Source organism: Sebastes fasciatus, chromosome 15 (genome assembly GCF_043250625.1).
Source record: "Sebastes fasciatus isolate fSebFas1 chromosome 15, fSebFas1.pri, whole genome shotgun sequence".
NCBI classification, from domain to species: domain Eukaryota; kingdom Metazoa; phylum Chordata; class Actinopteri; order Perciformes; family Sebastidae; genus Sebastes; species Sebastes fasciatus.
In genome coordinates, this window is record NC_133809.1 from 32,128,357 (window position 1) to 32,141,872 (window position 13,516).

The 13,516-nt window shown below is 42.6% G+C and overlaps 1 protein-coding gene across 2 annotated transcripts in view; it reads left to right on the plus strand.

Annotated features, from left to right (window-relative positions):
- pxdn (peroxidasin) overlaps positions 1 to 13,516 on the plus strand; it is a 114,139-nt gene that overhangs the window by 33,454 nt on the left and 67,169 nt on the right. Inside the window, exons 3-5 of one of the 2 annotated variants that reach the window (XM_074659940.1) lie at positions 1,224 to 1,295; positions 7,452 to 7,523; positions 11,548 to 11,619. In XM_074659940.1, coding sequence (XP_074516041.1) covers positions 1,224 to 1,295; positions 7,452 to 7,523; positions 11,548 to 11,619 — 216 coding nt within the window. The remainder of the gene's footprint in view (positions 1 to 1,223; positions 1,296 to 7,451; positions 7,524 to 11,547; positions 11,620 to 13,516) is intronic. The other variant, XM_074659939.1, reaches the window with a different exon arrangement.

Sequence of the window (13,516 nt, forward strand, 5' to 3'; positions counted from 1 at the left end):
AACCAGTTCCGAAAAGTCGGTGTGTAAACGTGATTAACACAACGTGAGGCTGTATATTTTTTTAAACGTGTGAAGACGTGTAGATCCAGTTGTATATCCATAGTTAATAAACATGAGAATACGTGCAGGGCATGGACCTAGTGGTTTAGATTTACTTTCAATGTGAAGAAAAGTCCCATAAGGCAGGAGAAAAGCCCTGCTTTTCCTATCAGCCAGCCAGCCATGCGGACTGTTGAGGGTTTTATATCCTGAGCAGCTCTCCATGGTTTCAGGCTGCAGTTCCACAGACTGAACAATAACACATCCTAAAGTCTATCAGTCTTTGAAGTACAGCGACATGTCCAATATTACTGTTGTACAGACAGAAATATGTCTGTAATGTCCGTTGAAGGGGAGTGTCTTTTGTGTTCTCTCAAGTTAAGTCAGTCAGTCAACATTTTTCATCTGTTCAAAATGTACCTCAAAGGGAGATTTGTCAAATATTGAATCCTCTTATCAACATGGGAGTGGACAAATATGCTGCTTTATGTAAATGTATGTATATATTTATTATTGGAAATCAGTTAACAAGACAAAACAATGACAGATATTGTCCAGAAACCCTCACAGGTACTGCATTTAGCATAATAAATATGCTCCAATCAGAACATGGCAAACTGCAGCCCAACAGGCAACAACAGCTGTCAGTGTGTCAGTGTGCTGACTTGACTATGACTTGCCCCAAACTGCATGTGATTATCATAAAGTGGGCATGTCTGTAAAGGGGAGACTCGTGGGTACCCATAGAACCCATTTACATTCACTGATCTGGAGGTCAGAGGTCAAGGGACTCCTTTGAAAATGGACATGACAGTTTTTCCTCACCAAATTTAGTGTAACTTTGGAGCGTTATTCAACACCATTGGTTGGTACCGATGGATTCATCAGGTGTTTTAGTTTCATATGATACCAGTGTCTTCACTCTAGCTTTAAAACTGAGCTGCTACAACCTAAAAATTGCAAGTTGTGTTAATGCTTTAAAGAAATTAGTGGTGTTAAAACAAATTTGCCGCATTAACTTTGACAGCCCTAATTACAGCTCAAAGTGAAATTGACCTTAAGAACCTCCTTCCTATCTGTACTGTGCCAACAATAGATATGGCATACTCCACTTAGAATTAGCCCAGAACAAACTTCCTGTCCATCATCTAACCATAAAATAACCCGTTTTCTTTCCTTCACAGCCTCCTGAACAACAACCATATACGAAGGATCCCCAGGGGGGCGTTTGAAGACCTGGAAAATCTCAAATATCTGTAAGTTTCCCTCATGTCAATTTTGTTTTGCTTTTGAGGTCAAGTGATAGATTTTGAGACAAAGTGTCAGTATCTTTGTTCAGTCAAAAGGTCACCGTTAAAGGGTTCAGTCTTTGTTCAGTCAACAGAAGACAAAGCATGGTGAAACATGTATTATTATTGAGTGTAAATGCTGATGTTGCTAGACTGCTCACTCAGTGGACGGAAAATGCATCAATGAAAAGCCTCCCTTTGTCTGATCCTCTGTACTTATGTGTCTGGAAGTGTTGACCTGGAGGCAGAGCTGAGGACAGAATTTTGAGGCGTGTGTAACCTCAAGGTTTCTGTGGGATTGCTAGTTTGCTCCCTTTGTTAGTCACTTGTAGGGCTGTCGCGGTGAAGGAATTTCCCCTGCGGTGATAATGATTGGCTCGACAGTGCCACATACGGTATTATTGCAACTTTTTCATCACAGTCACTTTCTTTGTCCTGATTTTAATGCTATATAAATAAGTTGTATTTGAATATTATTAGATATATTGTTGCATTTTAAATGACAAAGATGATCGCTTTAAAACTAAATATTTGTTTATTGTTAAATGCGGAACACAGAAGGGCTGTGAGGCGCAGCGTTTGTTTGCTATGATACAGAATATGGGCACAAGGCAGAGTACCTGCTGTGGATGGAGGGAAGGCTGAAGCATGTAGGGAGAGCAGTGTTGTCACCAAACCAAAATCCTCTCTTCGATACGATACCCTGCCTAAACATCTCGATACCGATACTGAAACGATACCACGGCAAAAATCTAAAACATCAGGAAAAGTAATGGAATAATAGATGACAGAACATGGAGCTTCAAATTCTTTTTTATTCATTCAAATTTAAATGTAAAAATGTATTCATTAAAAAATTAAATGGTATATAATCTGATCTGATGTCCCTTATACTTAATTTTATGTGATTTCTTTGATAGTGAATTTTATATTTTCATTTATTTTTGATAATGCATGCATATTTACATTTCATCTCTATTCTTATTTCTATTTTTCTTCTAACTTCTCTATGTTTATATGTATTTTAATTCTAAAATGGAGCAACTGTAATTCCCGCCCCCCCCCCCGGGATCAGTAAAGTATTTCTGATTCTGATATCACTTATTAAACAGTGTTTAAGCCTTTTTTCTGGGAAACAGTGCCTCAGCCTGCGCATTAGTAACAGTTAAGGCAGAGAGTGGTTCTCCAGCACGGAAGACGACGAGAGGCTTCCAACAACAAAAAACCCCAAAACCATAATAAATTCTGATGAAGTTCTGAGAGAAGTTGATGAGTGAAAAGCTGCTAAAGTCAGGACGACACCACAGTAACGGTAGAAAGAGCTGCGTTGTGTCAAAGTGGTGTGAAGACAGAGAAGAGTCACTCTCACCGGACTGTTGTACCAGTATCGGTACTAATAAAACAGCTTATAATACCTTTTTAACGGCAGGGTATCGTGATACTTTTCGAGTATCGGTATACCGTGCAACAATAAGGGAGAGGAGACAGACCCACCGACCTATGTGTATTCATTTCTCCTCCATTGTTGTTGTCACGCACTTATAGCCTCCATCTAGGATGTGAAGGTTGGTCATTGTAGAGTTTTACCCAAAATTGAGGTTGCTTGACATCTCCTGCGGTTGGCTTGTCAATATTGCAGTCATTGCGACAGCCCTTATCACTTCCATTATCATCCCAGTGGCCTCCGCTGTGCTGAGACAGTTGGTCTGTTTCCCCTGCTTGGACCTCAGAGGACCTACGTACAGTCCTCTAACGTTAGGACAAAACTTCCAGATAGGGTATATTTGCTTTATATGATTTTGTTTGTTTTGGGTGAGATGTTTAGTACATTTTGAGACTGAAGATGACATTATGTTCTAGGTTGTCTCTGATTAGGCAAAGCTAGGTGTCTGCATGATGGCTGATTAAGTAAAGTATACTGTAGATATGAGCAGGACCTACTGATACAGGCCTGTGTGTCCGGGAGAGAAGTAGCGTGACATCCTGTTACATCACTGCCTAGCTAATATCTTGGACAAGCACTGCACACTACAGACAACATCATCCAGTATATATCAGCTCTAAGAGAGAGAGAGAGGAAAGAGGGGGTGAGTAGAAGGGATGTGGGCTTTTCTTTATTTCTCTCATCAGCTTACTGTCGCATACATATATGAACATTCACTCTTTGTGTTGTAATTGAATCCTGTAGCTATTTAGTAACTATTGTAATGCAGTGCCCCTCTCAGTTCAAAGCAGAGCTAATCTAAAGCCTTCATCATTGCCCAACCTTTGTGATTAGGGTAAAGTATCCCCCCAGCCCTGATTCAGTGTGCTACAGCTGGGGGCTAGATAGTATCTCTCGTCTCACCTCGCCACTTCCTCTGGAGCCAGTAAAGTCCACTCCCCGTCATCTTTCATGTCCTCCAAACCTAATGGGCGGGCGGCGGCTGTCTATACAGCCCTCTCTCCCACGACCACCCCCATAAACAAGTCCAACAGAGGTCACCGCTCCTCTTTGTGGGAACCCGTCACTGTTTATTTGATCTGTCTCTAATTATTCAGTTGCACATCTATGTGTAATTGTCCATCAGTGTATGTATCATAGGAACACAGATTAAAGCTCTGTACATTAATAAAAGTGTCCTTTGGTACATACTGTTTCTTTCCTTAGTATGTACTGTATGTATAGCTTTTGTTTTCGTCCATGTCAATATAGATCATTTAATGAAGTGATCAGCAGCAAGCAGGAAAAACCCTCCTGTTTCTTAAACCATACATTATAATAATACAAAAACAGTGATGAAGAAAATGAGTGATTTTGATTAGGGCTGTCAATCGATTTAAATACTGAATTGTGATTAATCGCATGATTGTCCATGATTAATCATGATTAATTATCTGTTCAAAATGTACCTTAAAGGGAGATTTGTCAAGTATTTAATACTCAAATGCTTGCCCAAAACTGTATGTGATTATAATAGTGGGGATGTCTGTAAAGGGGGAGACTTAGAACCTAGCCCCCAGGAAGAGCATGGAGCTGTGAAGCAAATTTTTGGAGTGGCCAAACGGCGGTACTACAACCTCTGTGTCCGTCACGTGACACCATCGGGCCCAAAAAGACTTTATCCCATAGACTTACATTGGGAAAGAGACGTGTGTAACTCAGAGGATACAAGTTTTCTTTTTAGGTGAATCAACTTCCCAGGATGAACTTCTAATAGTCCTTATTTAAATCATTAGGTCCTAAAAGTTGTAAAATGCACTAATAGCTGAATCAAGAGTTATTTCCCTTCCTCCGTTCATGTGAATGAGACTCAGACCGAGGCTGGAGCGAGGGCTGGGAGGAGGAGTTAAAGGAGACAGGGCTGGGAGGAGGAGTTAAAGGAGCGAGGGATAGGAGGAGTTAAAGGAGCGAGGGCCGGGAGGAGGAGCTAAAGGAGCGAGGGCCGGGAGGAGGAGCTAAAGGAGCGAGGGCCGGGAGGCGGAGTTAAAGGAGCGAGGGCCGGGAGGAGGAGTTAAAGGAGCGAGGGCCGGGAGGCGGAGCTAAAGGAGCGAGGGCCGGGAGGCGGAGTTAAAGGAGCGAGGGCCGGGAGGAGGAGTTAAAGGAGCGAGGGCCAGGAGGCGGAGCTAAAGAAGCGAGGGCCGGGAGGAGGAGTTAAAGGAGCGAGGGCCGGGAGGAGGAGTTAAAGGAGCGAGGGATGGGAGGAGCAGTTAAAGGAGCGAGGGCCGGGAGGAGGAGTTAAAGGAGCGAGGGCCGGGAGGCGGAGCTAAAGAAGCGAGGACCGGGAGGAGGAGTTAAAGGAGCGAGGGCCGGGAGAAGGAGTTAAAGGAGCGAGGGATGGGAGGAGCAGTTAAAGGAGTGAGGGCCGGGAGGAGGAGTTAAAGGAGCGAGGGATGGGAGGAGCAGTTAAAGAAGCGAGGGCCGGGAGGAGGAGTTAAAGGAGCGAGGGCCGGGAGGAGGAGTTAAAGGAAACTCTACTGCTCCTGCTCTATGTGCCCAATGGATGAGGAAGATCGCTGGATGATCTGGGTACTTCATCAATCGGCAGTCGAGCCATTTTGGCTTCATGCATCACTGAGACACTCATAGGAATGGACAGGAGCCTCCAACGCTGTATCCAGTTCTCTTTATATATCCATGCATAGAACCCATTTTCAGTCACATATCTTGAGGTCAGAGGTCAAGGGACCCCTTTGAAAGTGGCGATGACAGTTTTTCTTCGCTAAGATCAGAGCTTTATTTAACCTCCTTCCCGACAAGCTAGCATGACATGGTTGGTACCGATGGATTCATCAGGTTTTCTAGTTTCATATGATCTTCACTCTAGCTTTAAAACGGAGCCGCTACAATGTAAAAATCGCAAGTTGCGTCAATGCGTTAAAGAAATTAGTGGCGTTAAAACAAATTGGCATTAACGTTTTATCGCATTAACTTTGACAGCCCTAATAATAACTAATCCATTGTGCAAAGGATATCATGAAAGAATGGCATGGTGGAGTTATTATGTCGTGAACTTTGACATTCCCAATTTTGATCCATATTTTCTAGTTAAAGGCAGGCTGTCAGAGCGCATACTGTCCACTTGATGATGAGTAATACCACTAAAGGATGTCTGCTCATTAAAGTGAAGCCCATTGAGATTTTAGCCCACAACTTCCAAATCCAGTTTCCCATCTAAACCCTGCACGCAAAGCTTGTGCATACACACACACACACACACACACACACACACACATAAGGCTGCAGTCCGCTGTGTTTTGTTCACAGGCTCCTACAGAGGATTCTCAAAAGTGAAGTTAGCTGTTGACATGTTATGTAAGTTTTCATTACCATCATCAGTTTGTACAGAATAGCTCTGCATGGCAGTTTGATAATAGTTTTGGATTGGTCATTAATAGTTTTTTACAATAGTAGAAGGTCATTTGGAACATGTCGTGTGCTTCTCTTCTTAGTTGTGGCTTTTAGCTCAGTTAGTTTTAATCATGTGTTACATTACATATGGTAAAGTAGTTTATTTTTCTATAAAGCTTTCATGTTCCATGGTGAGAAAGCCAATATGCTTTACTCAGACAGGTTAAAGGATTGAGATAAAAAGAGGATGTTTATTTTTCCATACGTTGCGTCACCTGTGCTGTGGGGAGATCTGTGTCTCTCATCATGTCTCATCATGAGTGCAGTGGTGGAGAGACGGGGCATGAAAGGACAGACAGCTTTAAGCCATTGCTTTTCTAGTGTCACATTTCGTTAGCATGTATGATGGAGCGAAAACGTGCACGTCTAGAGAATTTGTATTTTTTCTCAGTTTGCCAAAATACCATTTTGATACTGTACAAGCTGCAGACTACTGCAGTCTTGTTCAAGGTCTAATGTTGAAGTCAGTGAAGAAAGTGGAGACATGGAGACACGGAGACTCGATCTGACACACAAGGAATCTGTGAGGTCACATGTATTGTTTGTCCATTGATGATTTGTATCTGATACACACACCATGTTAACAGCTATATATTGTTTCCTGAGCTGTGCACGCATCTAATATTTGATTTTGTATCGTGAATGTTAACCTATACAATGAGATATTAGGACTCATTAAGTGAATGTAATATAATCCATGAGTGATATAGAGGTCTTTTTATTATTTTTCTGGTAAAAGTCTAAGAGTGTGAAATTGCTTTATTGTCTATATTGACTTGAATACTGTGTGATGTTTGGCACATTTGACTGTAATAATGAACACCAAATACAATGATCTGTAAAATATTCCTTCACACCCTGTCCACAGCTGTCTTTGGGAGTATAGTGTATGTTTAATTTCTATGTGGTTTAGCACACGCACTGTAGATGTGTTAATAGCACTTGTAATGTAAAACTGTTCCAAATATTGGCTAGCTTGCCCATAGCTACTACTAATGATGTCCATGAAGCAGGGTTGTGTAGTGTATACTTCACTAAATACATGTAAAGTAAACCTACTGTACAAGTATTAGCACAACATGCATATCATTTTAAAATGGCAACTAAAGAATGGTTATTTGGTCAGATCCTTCTCTCATAATAAGCAGACAGAATTGAGATGATTCTGTGTGTGTGTGTGAGTGTGTGTGTGTGTGTGTGTTACTAATGGTACTGATTATCTCTCCTTTCAGCTATTTGTACAAGAATGAAATCCAATCAATTGACAGACAAGCATTTAAGGGGCTTGTCTCTCTTGAGCAACTGTAAGTGACCAACTTCCTCGTTCACCTTTTCCTTCTGCTCGACCAACTGCTCCTCTTCCCTCCTACTGTCTCTCCGTCTGTGAACACCTCTCCCCCCCTCCTGCCCTCCCCTCTTCCTGAGAGATTGCTATAAACAACCCCTGAAGCCTGGTAAGGTCTATATGGTTAGACGTGATTTATAAGTCATATGTAGGGATGGGTACCGAAACCTGCTATTAAACGGGCACCGGTGCTAAACTCATAAAGACCGGAGTGTCGATAAGCTCCAACGTTATCGCTACTTTTATCGGTACTTTTATTGGTACTTTTTGACGTTTTGGTGTGATTTATGATCACATTGCAGTGCGCATCTCCTCTGCTCTCTGTGTTGGGGCTGAGCTTTTCCAACTACATTCACACACACATACACTGCAGCGCAGCACTGGAGACAGCAACGTAAACCAGGTGACGTGAAGATAACTACGACAACTACGCTCGTTACTGTAAGTGCAATAAAACCGTCGCGAATAAAAAGCCAATACTTTATCAATACACCTGTTCAATGAGCATAAACATGGTGTTAAACAAGCTCTGTCCGCAGTCTCTCATCCACCGCCGCTATGGTTACACAGGCACAGCGCGCTGGCTCGGCTATACGATTCGTATCATGATACAGGGGTTACCATTCAATATATTGCAATATATTGCGATCTTTTAAAATCTAATTTTAGGAAAACTGTAATAGTATAAAGAACACACCACCACATGCATAAAATCTGAGTAAAACAAGTTTACTTTTGAATGTAATCAGAACAGTGGGGTCCATCCAACATCATAGCCCTACTTTGAGAGGGCTCATACACTGAGAGGGAGCATCTCTTTGCAAATTAAATAAAGTATTGACTGAGTTCATCTTTGCATGTAAATTATTAATTAAAAATCGATACAGTGCTCTTGAGAATCAATACATAATATTGCAATATTTTCTTACATCCCTAGTTACAAACAAGCTAAAGCTGTCTGTATGTAGTCTAACTGTTTAGCTTAGTTTGCCACGTATCTTAAAATTCTTGTAAACTGATCAGCTGACTAAGACAAAGCAGCCCCCGCTCCCTCTACCGGCGGTACCTGCAACAGTGAATCACATCAGCAGGAGGAGGACAGACGACACCGACTGATGTCTGTGTTCTTCATTCTTTTTTAACTTCACTCAGGAATATTATTTATTAACTTATTTTATTTATTTAGTATTTTATTATTTATTTTATTGACATTTTAGATTAGTTTCCAGTGAGATTATTTAGTTTCTATAGTGACTTTGCTTTTGTCAACATCAGCTACTGTTGCTGCTGAAAAACAACATTTATTTATATTTAAAATAGAAACAAATTCTAATCCTGTTCTTAATTTATTCTTTTTTTAAATAGTATATTAAAAAGCAATTATTCAGTTAAGAAAAAGAACCGATAAGAGTATCAATAAAGAATCGAACCGATAAGGAGTATCGATAAGAGTGGTAGTATCGATAAGATCCTTATGATACCCATCTCTGTCATATGATAGATGGTATGATACACTAGTGACAGACATGTCACAGATGTTTATGATCTGTTATGAATACTGTATGACATGGCTCTGTAGGCCTTACACAGGTGTCATGGTAGCTCTGTTCAGTTAGTTTTCGTTGCAGTGACACCCTCTACCTCCACCCCCTACGTGCGCCCCTCTATCCACTTTTCCACCGCAACCATGCATGCCGTGTGTGCACCCACCCTTGTGTGCCACGCTGACCCTCTTTGACCCTTTTGCATGAGTCGCATGTCTTGTGGTCAGGACAAAGAGACATTGGCCACCGCCATGCAAAGCTTAAAGCATGATGTCTAACCTTGTGCTGCTAGTAGTGCTAGCAGCTGGAGTCAGACTTTCTGCTATTTAGCAAAGCTTGACTTGCATTGCGTCTCTCCTGCTACTGCAGAATCTACCCTTCTGCTCCAATTTGCTCCAAGTGTTTATTTGTGAGAACCTTCCAGTGCATTATGTACAGTATATTACAGTAAGTCTGTGTGATCAAATCAAACTGCTTTCTGTTATGTTGCATTCACACCAATAGCGAAGCTACTGTTGGCCTTGCTTTACTCGCGTGAGCTGGACCACTGGTATCCTTTTTGTTGTTGTTGTTGTTGTTCTTCTTCTTCTTGTTTCCACCTACTGTGGTTTCTACACAGAGTTTGTTTCGGTCTCTGTACAGATATGACGTACTATCGTAGCTCTGGGTGACCACAGACAGCTACAATATTATTTTCCTCCATTTCTGATTGAACAACGTCAGGACGTCAGTGACGACAGGAGAGTCCCAGCGCTGATGGGCTTTTGCGACACAGCGTCACGTGAATTTCTCGCTGGAGTTGAAATATTTCATTTCGTCACGTCATTCGCGTCATTCGCGTCGCCCGGCATGAGTTTGCTTCCATTCACCTCTTTGCATTGACTCTGTATGTTATTGCAACAGTTGGCTTCGCTCTCGGTGTGAATGTGTCATTAGTCTTGACACACTAAAATCTTCTTTGCTACTTTTACAAAACACTCTGGCCCTGTTGTTTCTTTATACATGTGCATGTTTGAAGAGAAAAACACATTAGCAGTTGTTGATTGATGTCATAATAAATCTGAATTGTAATAGAATTTGTGTGACCACTGTCAGCAGAACTGATCCCTGCAATATGTCGATTAGCCGGTGTGTCTTTATCACAACCAATATGGGAAGTTTTAGCAAGTTAAGCTGTCTGTGCTCTTGGAGGAGACTTCCTGTACCTCTCTGTAACCACATTAACAGAGAACAAATGGCCAATTCACCACATCGAACCGGTTCCAACATCAGGCTCTGTGCCTGGCAGCTGTTTGGAGTTTTGCTACAATAATGAAGGGTTTTATATGTGGGTGACAAGTTCTGAACCAGATTGCAGATACTTTAATAGCTCTTCTACATCCCTGCTAGGCAACAGAAGCCTGAAGTCTCCTGCTTCTTTGGGGGGGAATACACACTTTAATACATGACCCCCCCACCACTCACCTGTTGTTTTTTTTTGTCAGCATGCCAGTGGGGTTGTTAGAGAGCATCACAGGAACACAACAACATGAATGCAAACTAGGACATCTTCTAGTCCTCTTTACACGGTTAAGACCATGGCTGACTGATTTCATGACAACTCCATCTAAACTCCTAACAGCTATACTGGATCACAAAGAGTTTTGAAGGTGTAACGACATAACCGGTGGGATGATGATTGATCCTAGAGGGAGATTAAAAATGAATTTACAACCTTTTCTGTCTTTAGATCATCTGTACTGTGTTGTGTTTTTCTCTTCTGGCTCCTCTACAACAAAGATTCTAGGCAACACCCAAAGACATAATGTTGGATGTCCAGTACTGCTTTAACAATAAAGCAACCAATCAACAGTTGAGATACACTTACAAAACTAAAATGGATTTTCTTGTGTGGAAGACACCTGGAGGAATGTTGCATTTTATTTGACATTCTATGCCGCTTCAGTCGTTCTGTGTCTGTCTGTTTGGCCGCTGCAGCTGCTTTGACTGTTGCTTTCCCCCTGTCGAAACAAGCAGATACCCAACTGAATCCTGAATCCCAGTTAGCATTCAGCCATCAGTTGGATTTCATTCCCCCAACCCTTTATTTGTCAGCATATGGTGTGATTTATGTTTCCTCAGCTCAAAGGCTTTTGCGTTCCTTGAGATAATCGTTGTACTTGCTTTTCACCTGTGGGCAATCTCAGACTCCAGCCATAGATTTTCAGACCCCATATATCAGCTGTCCAAAATGAATGCCCGATGTGTAAATTCTTCCATCTAGAGCTAGATATCACCTTTTTCTGAAACTGTTATTTCAGTGATATGAAGTGCCAGGGATGGACAGGTGCCAGGGGTGACTGGGGAACACCTCTACTAGGACAGTGAAATGGTATTTAGTCAGACAGGGAGCCCTAATCCAGTTTTACTGTGCTTTGTCTTCACTTTGTTCTTCTCCAGGTACCTGCACTTCAACAACATTGAGTCTTTGGAACCAGAATCATTCACTCACCTACCAAAGCTGGAACGACTGTAAGTTCATCCTGTCTAACCTTTCACCCAACGTTCCTATCATGTACTGTACACAGTTCACACACAATCCAATCTGCTATCCCCCCAACACCAGACGTCACTCACTTCACTAGATATTAGGGATACACCGATTTATTATTATTATTTATTATCGGACCATATTCTTCTCGTTGACTACCACCGGCCTATCGGCAAATAAGATGACATTTGCCGATAGGCAGTGACCGATGTTTATATGTTGTGTTGCATCAATTTTTCAATTTTGTTGTGCTGCTTATTTGCGGTCGTCTCGCACAACAGTAGCCAGCTGCTGATTAGGAGAAGAAGCCACTGGCTGGACACGTTTCTGATGCACACGTGTGGTTTGTTCACAAATAAAAGTGAAGGGAAAAGTCGTCCATGTGGGAGTATTGCACTGTCTCAGAGAAACAGCCACAAGAACTTTGCAATGTTCAATGACAAATTAAGCAGTAAAACAATGACTTACAAAATTTCGTAAAAACACGGTACGTTACAGCTGGAACATCCTCCCCCGGTACGTTACAGCTGGAACATCCTCCCCCGGTACGTTACAGCTGGAACATCCTCCCCCGGTACGTTACAGTGGGAACATCCTCCCCCGGTACGTTACAGCGGGAACATCCTCCCCCGGTACGTTACAGCTGGAGCATCCTCCCCCGGTACGTTACAGCTGGAACATCCTCCCCCGGTACGTTACAGTGGGGACATCCTCCCCCGGTACGTTACAGCTGGAGCATCCTCCCCCGGTACGTTACAGTGGGAACATCCTCCCCCGGTACGTTACAGTGGGAACATCCTCCCCCGGTACGTTACAGTGGGAGCATCCTCCCCCGGTACGTTACAGTGGGAACATCCTCCCCCGGTACGTTGCAGTGGGAACATCCTCCCCCGGTACGTTACAGTGGGAGCATCCTCCCCCGGTACGTTACAGTGGGAGCATCCTCCCCCGGTACGTTACAGCGGGAACATCCTCCCCGGTACGTTACAGCTGGAACATCCTCCCCCGGTACGTTACAGTGGGAGCATCCTCCCCCGGTACGTTACAGTAGGAGCATCCTCCCCCGGTACGTTACAGTGGGAGCATCCTCCCCCGGTACGTTACAGTGGGAACATCCTCCCCCGGTACGTTACAGTGGGAACATCCTCCCCCGGTACGTTACAGTGGGAGCATCCTCCCCCGGTACGTTACAGTGGGAGCATCCTCCCCCTTCCGTCTGGCTGGGACAGCTGAGCCAGCAGAGCAGAGCTCTCCATCCGCTCCCAGGCGGCATCCTGCCGCTACTAGTTCTCTAGTTAATTGATTGCAGATCATGACATTGTTCTCTCGGATGGATAAAAAAATTTAAATGAAAAATGCTACAATGGGTCACTATAATCAATATAGTAATAATATTGACATAATAGTCAATATACTTAAGCGGCCGTTTATATAAGGGCAGCCCGCCCAAGTAAAGTCTATGTGTGAGAAACACTGCTTATGTTTCTAATCGCTTTTACATTTACATTTCATTTATGTTTCACAAAAGTAATATTTTTAGGCTATGTAAATACTGAAACATTCTTCTCATTGAGTAGGTAGTTGTATAGCACCTGAAAAGGCTTTTGAAGCAGTTATTTAAAAAAAAAAAAAAAAAGTATATATATTTCATGTGACAGAAGGTTGTATTAAAAGTTGTTTCATAAATGTGTATGATTAAATTTATGCTCATTCAAAGACGGTGTAATGAAATATTGAATGACTTTAAAGGGACTGTTTGTAACTTTTTACACCGATAAATCTACCGGGTCGGGATCCCATGCGCGCTCGCATATGCGCGCTCGCATATGCGCGCTCGCATATGCGCGCTCGCATATGCGCGCTCGCATATGCGCGCTC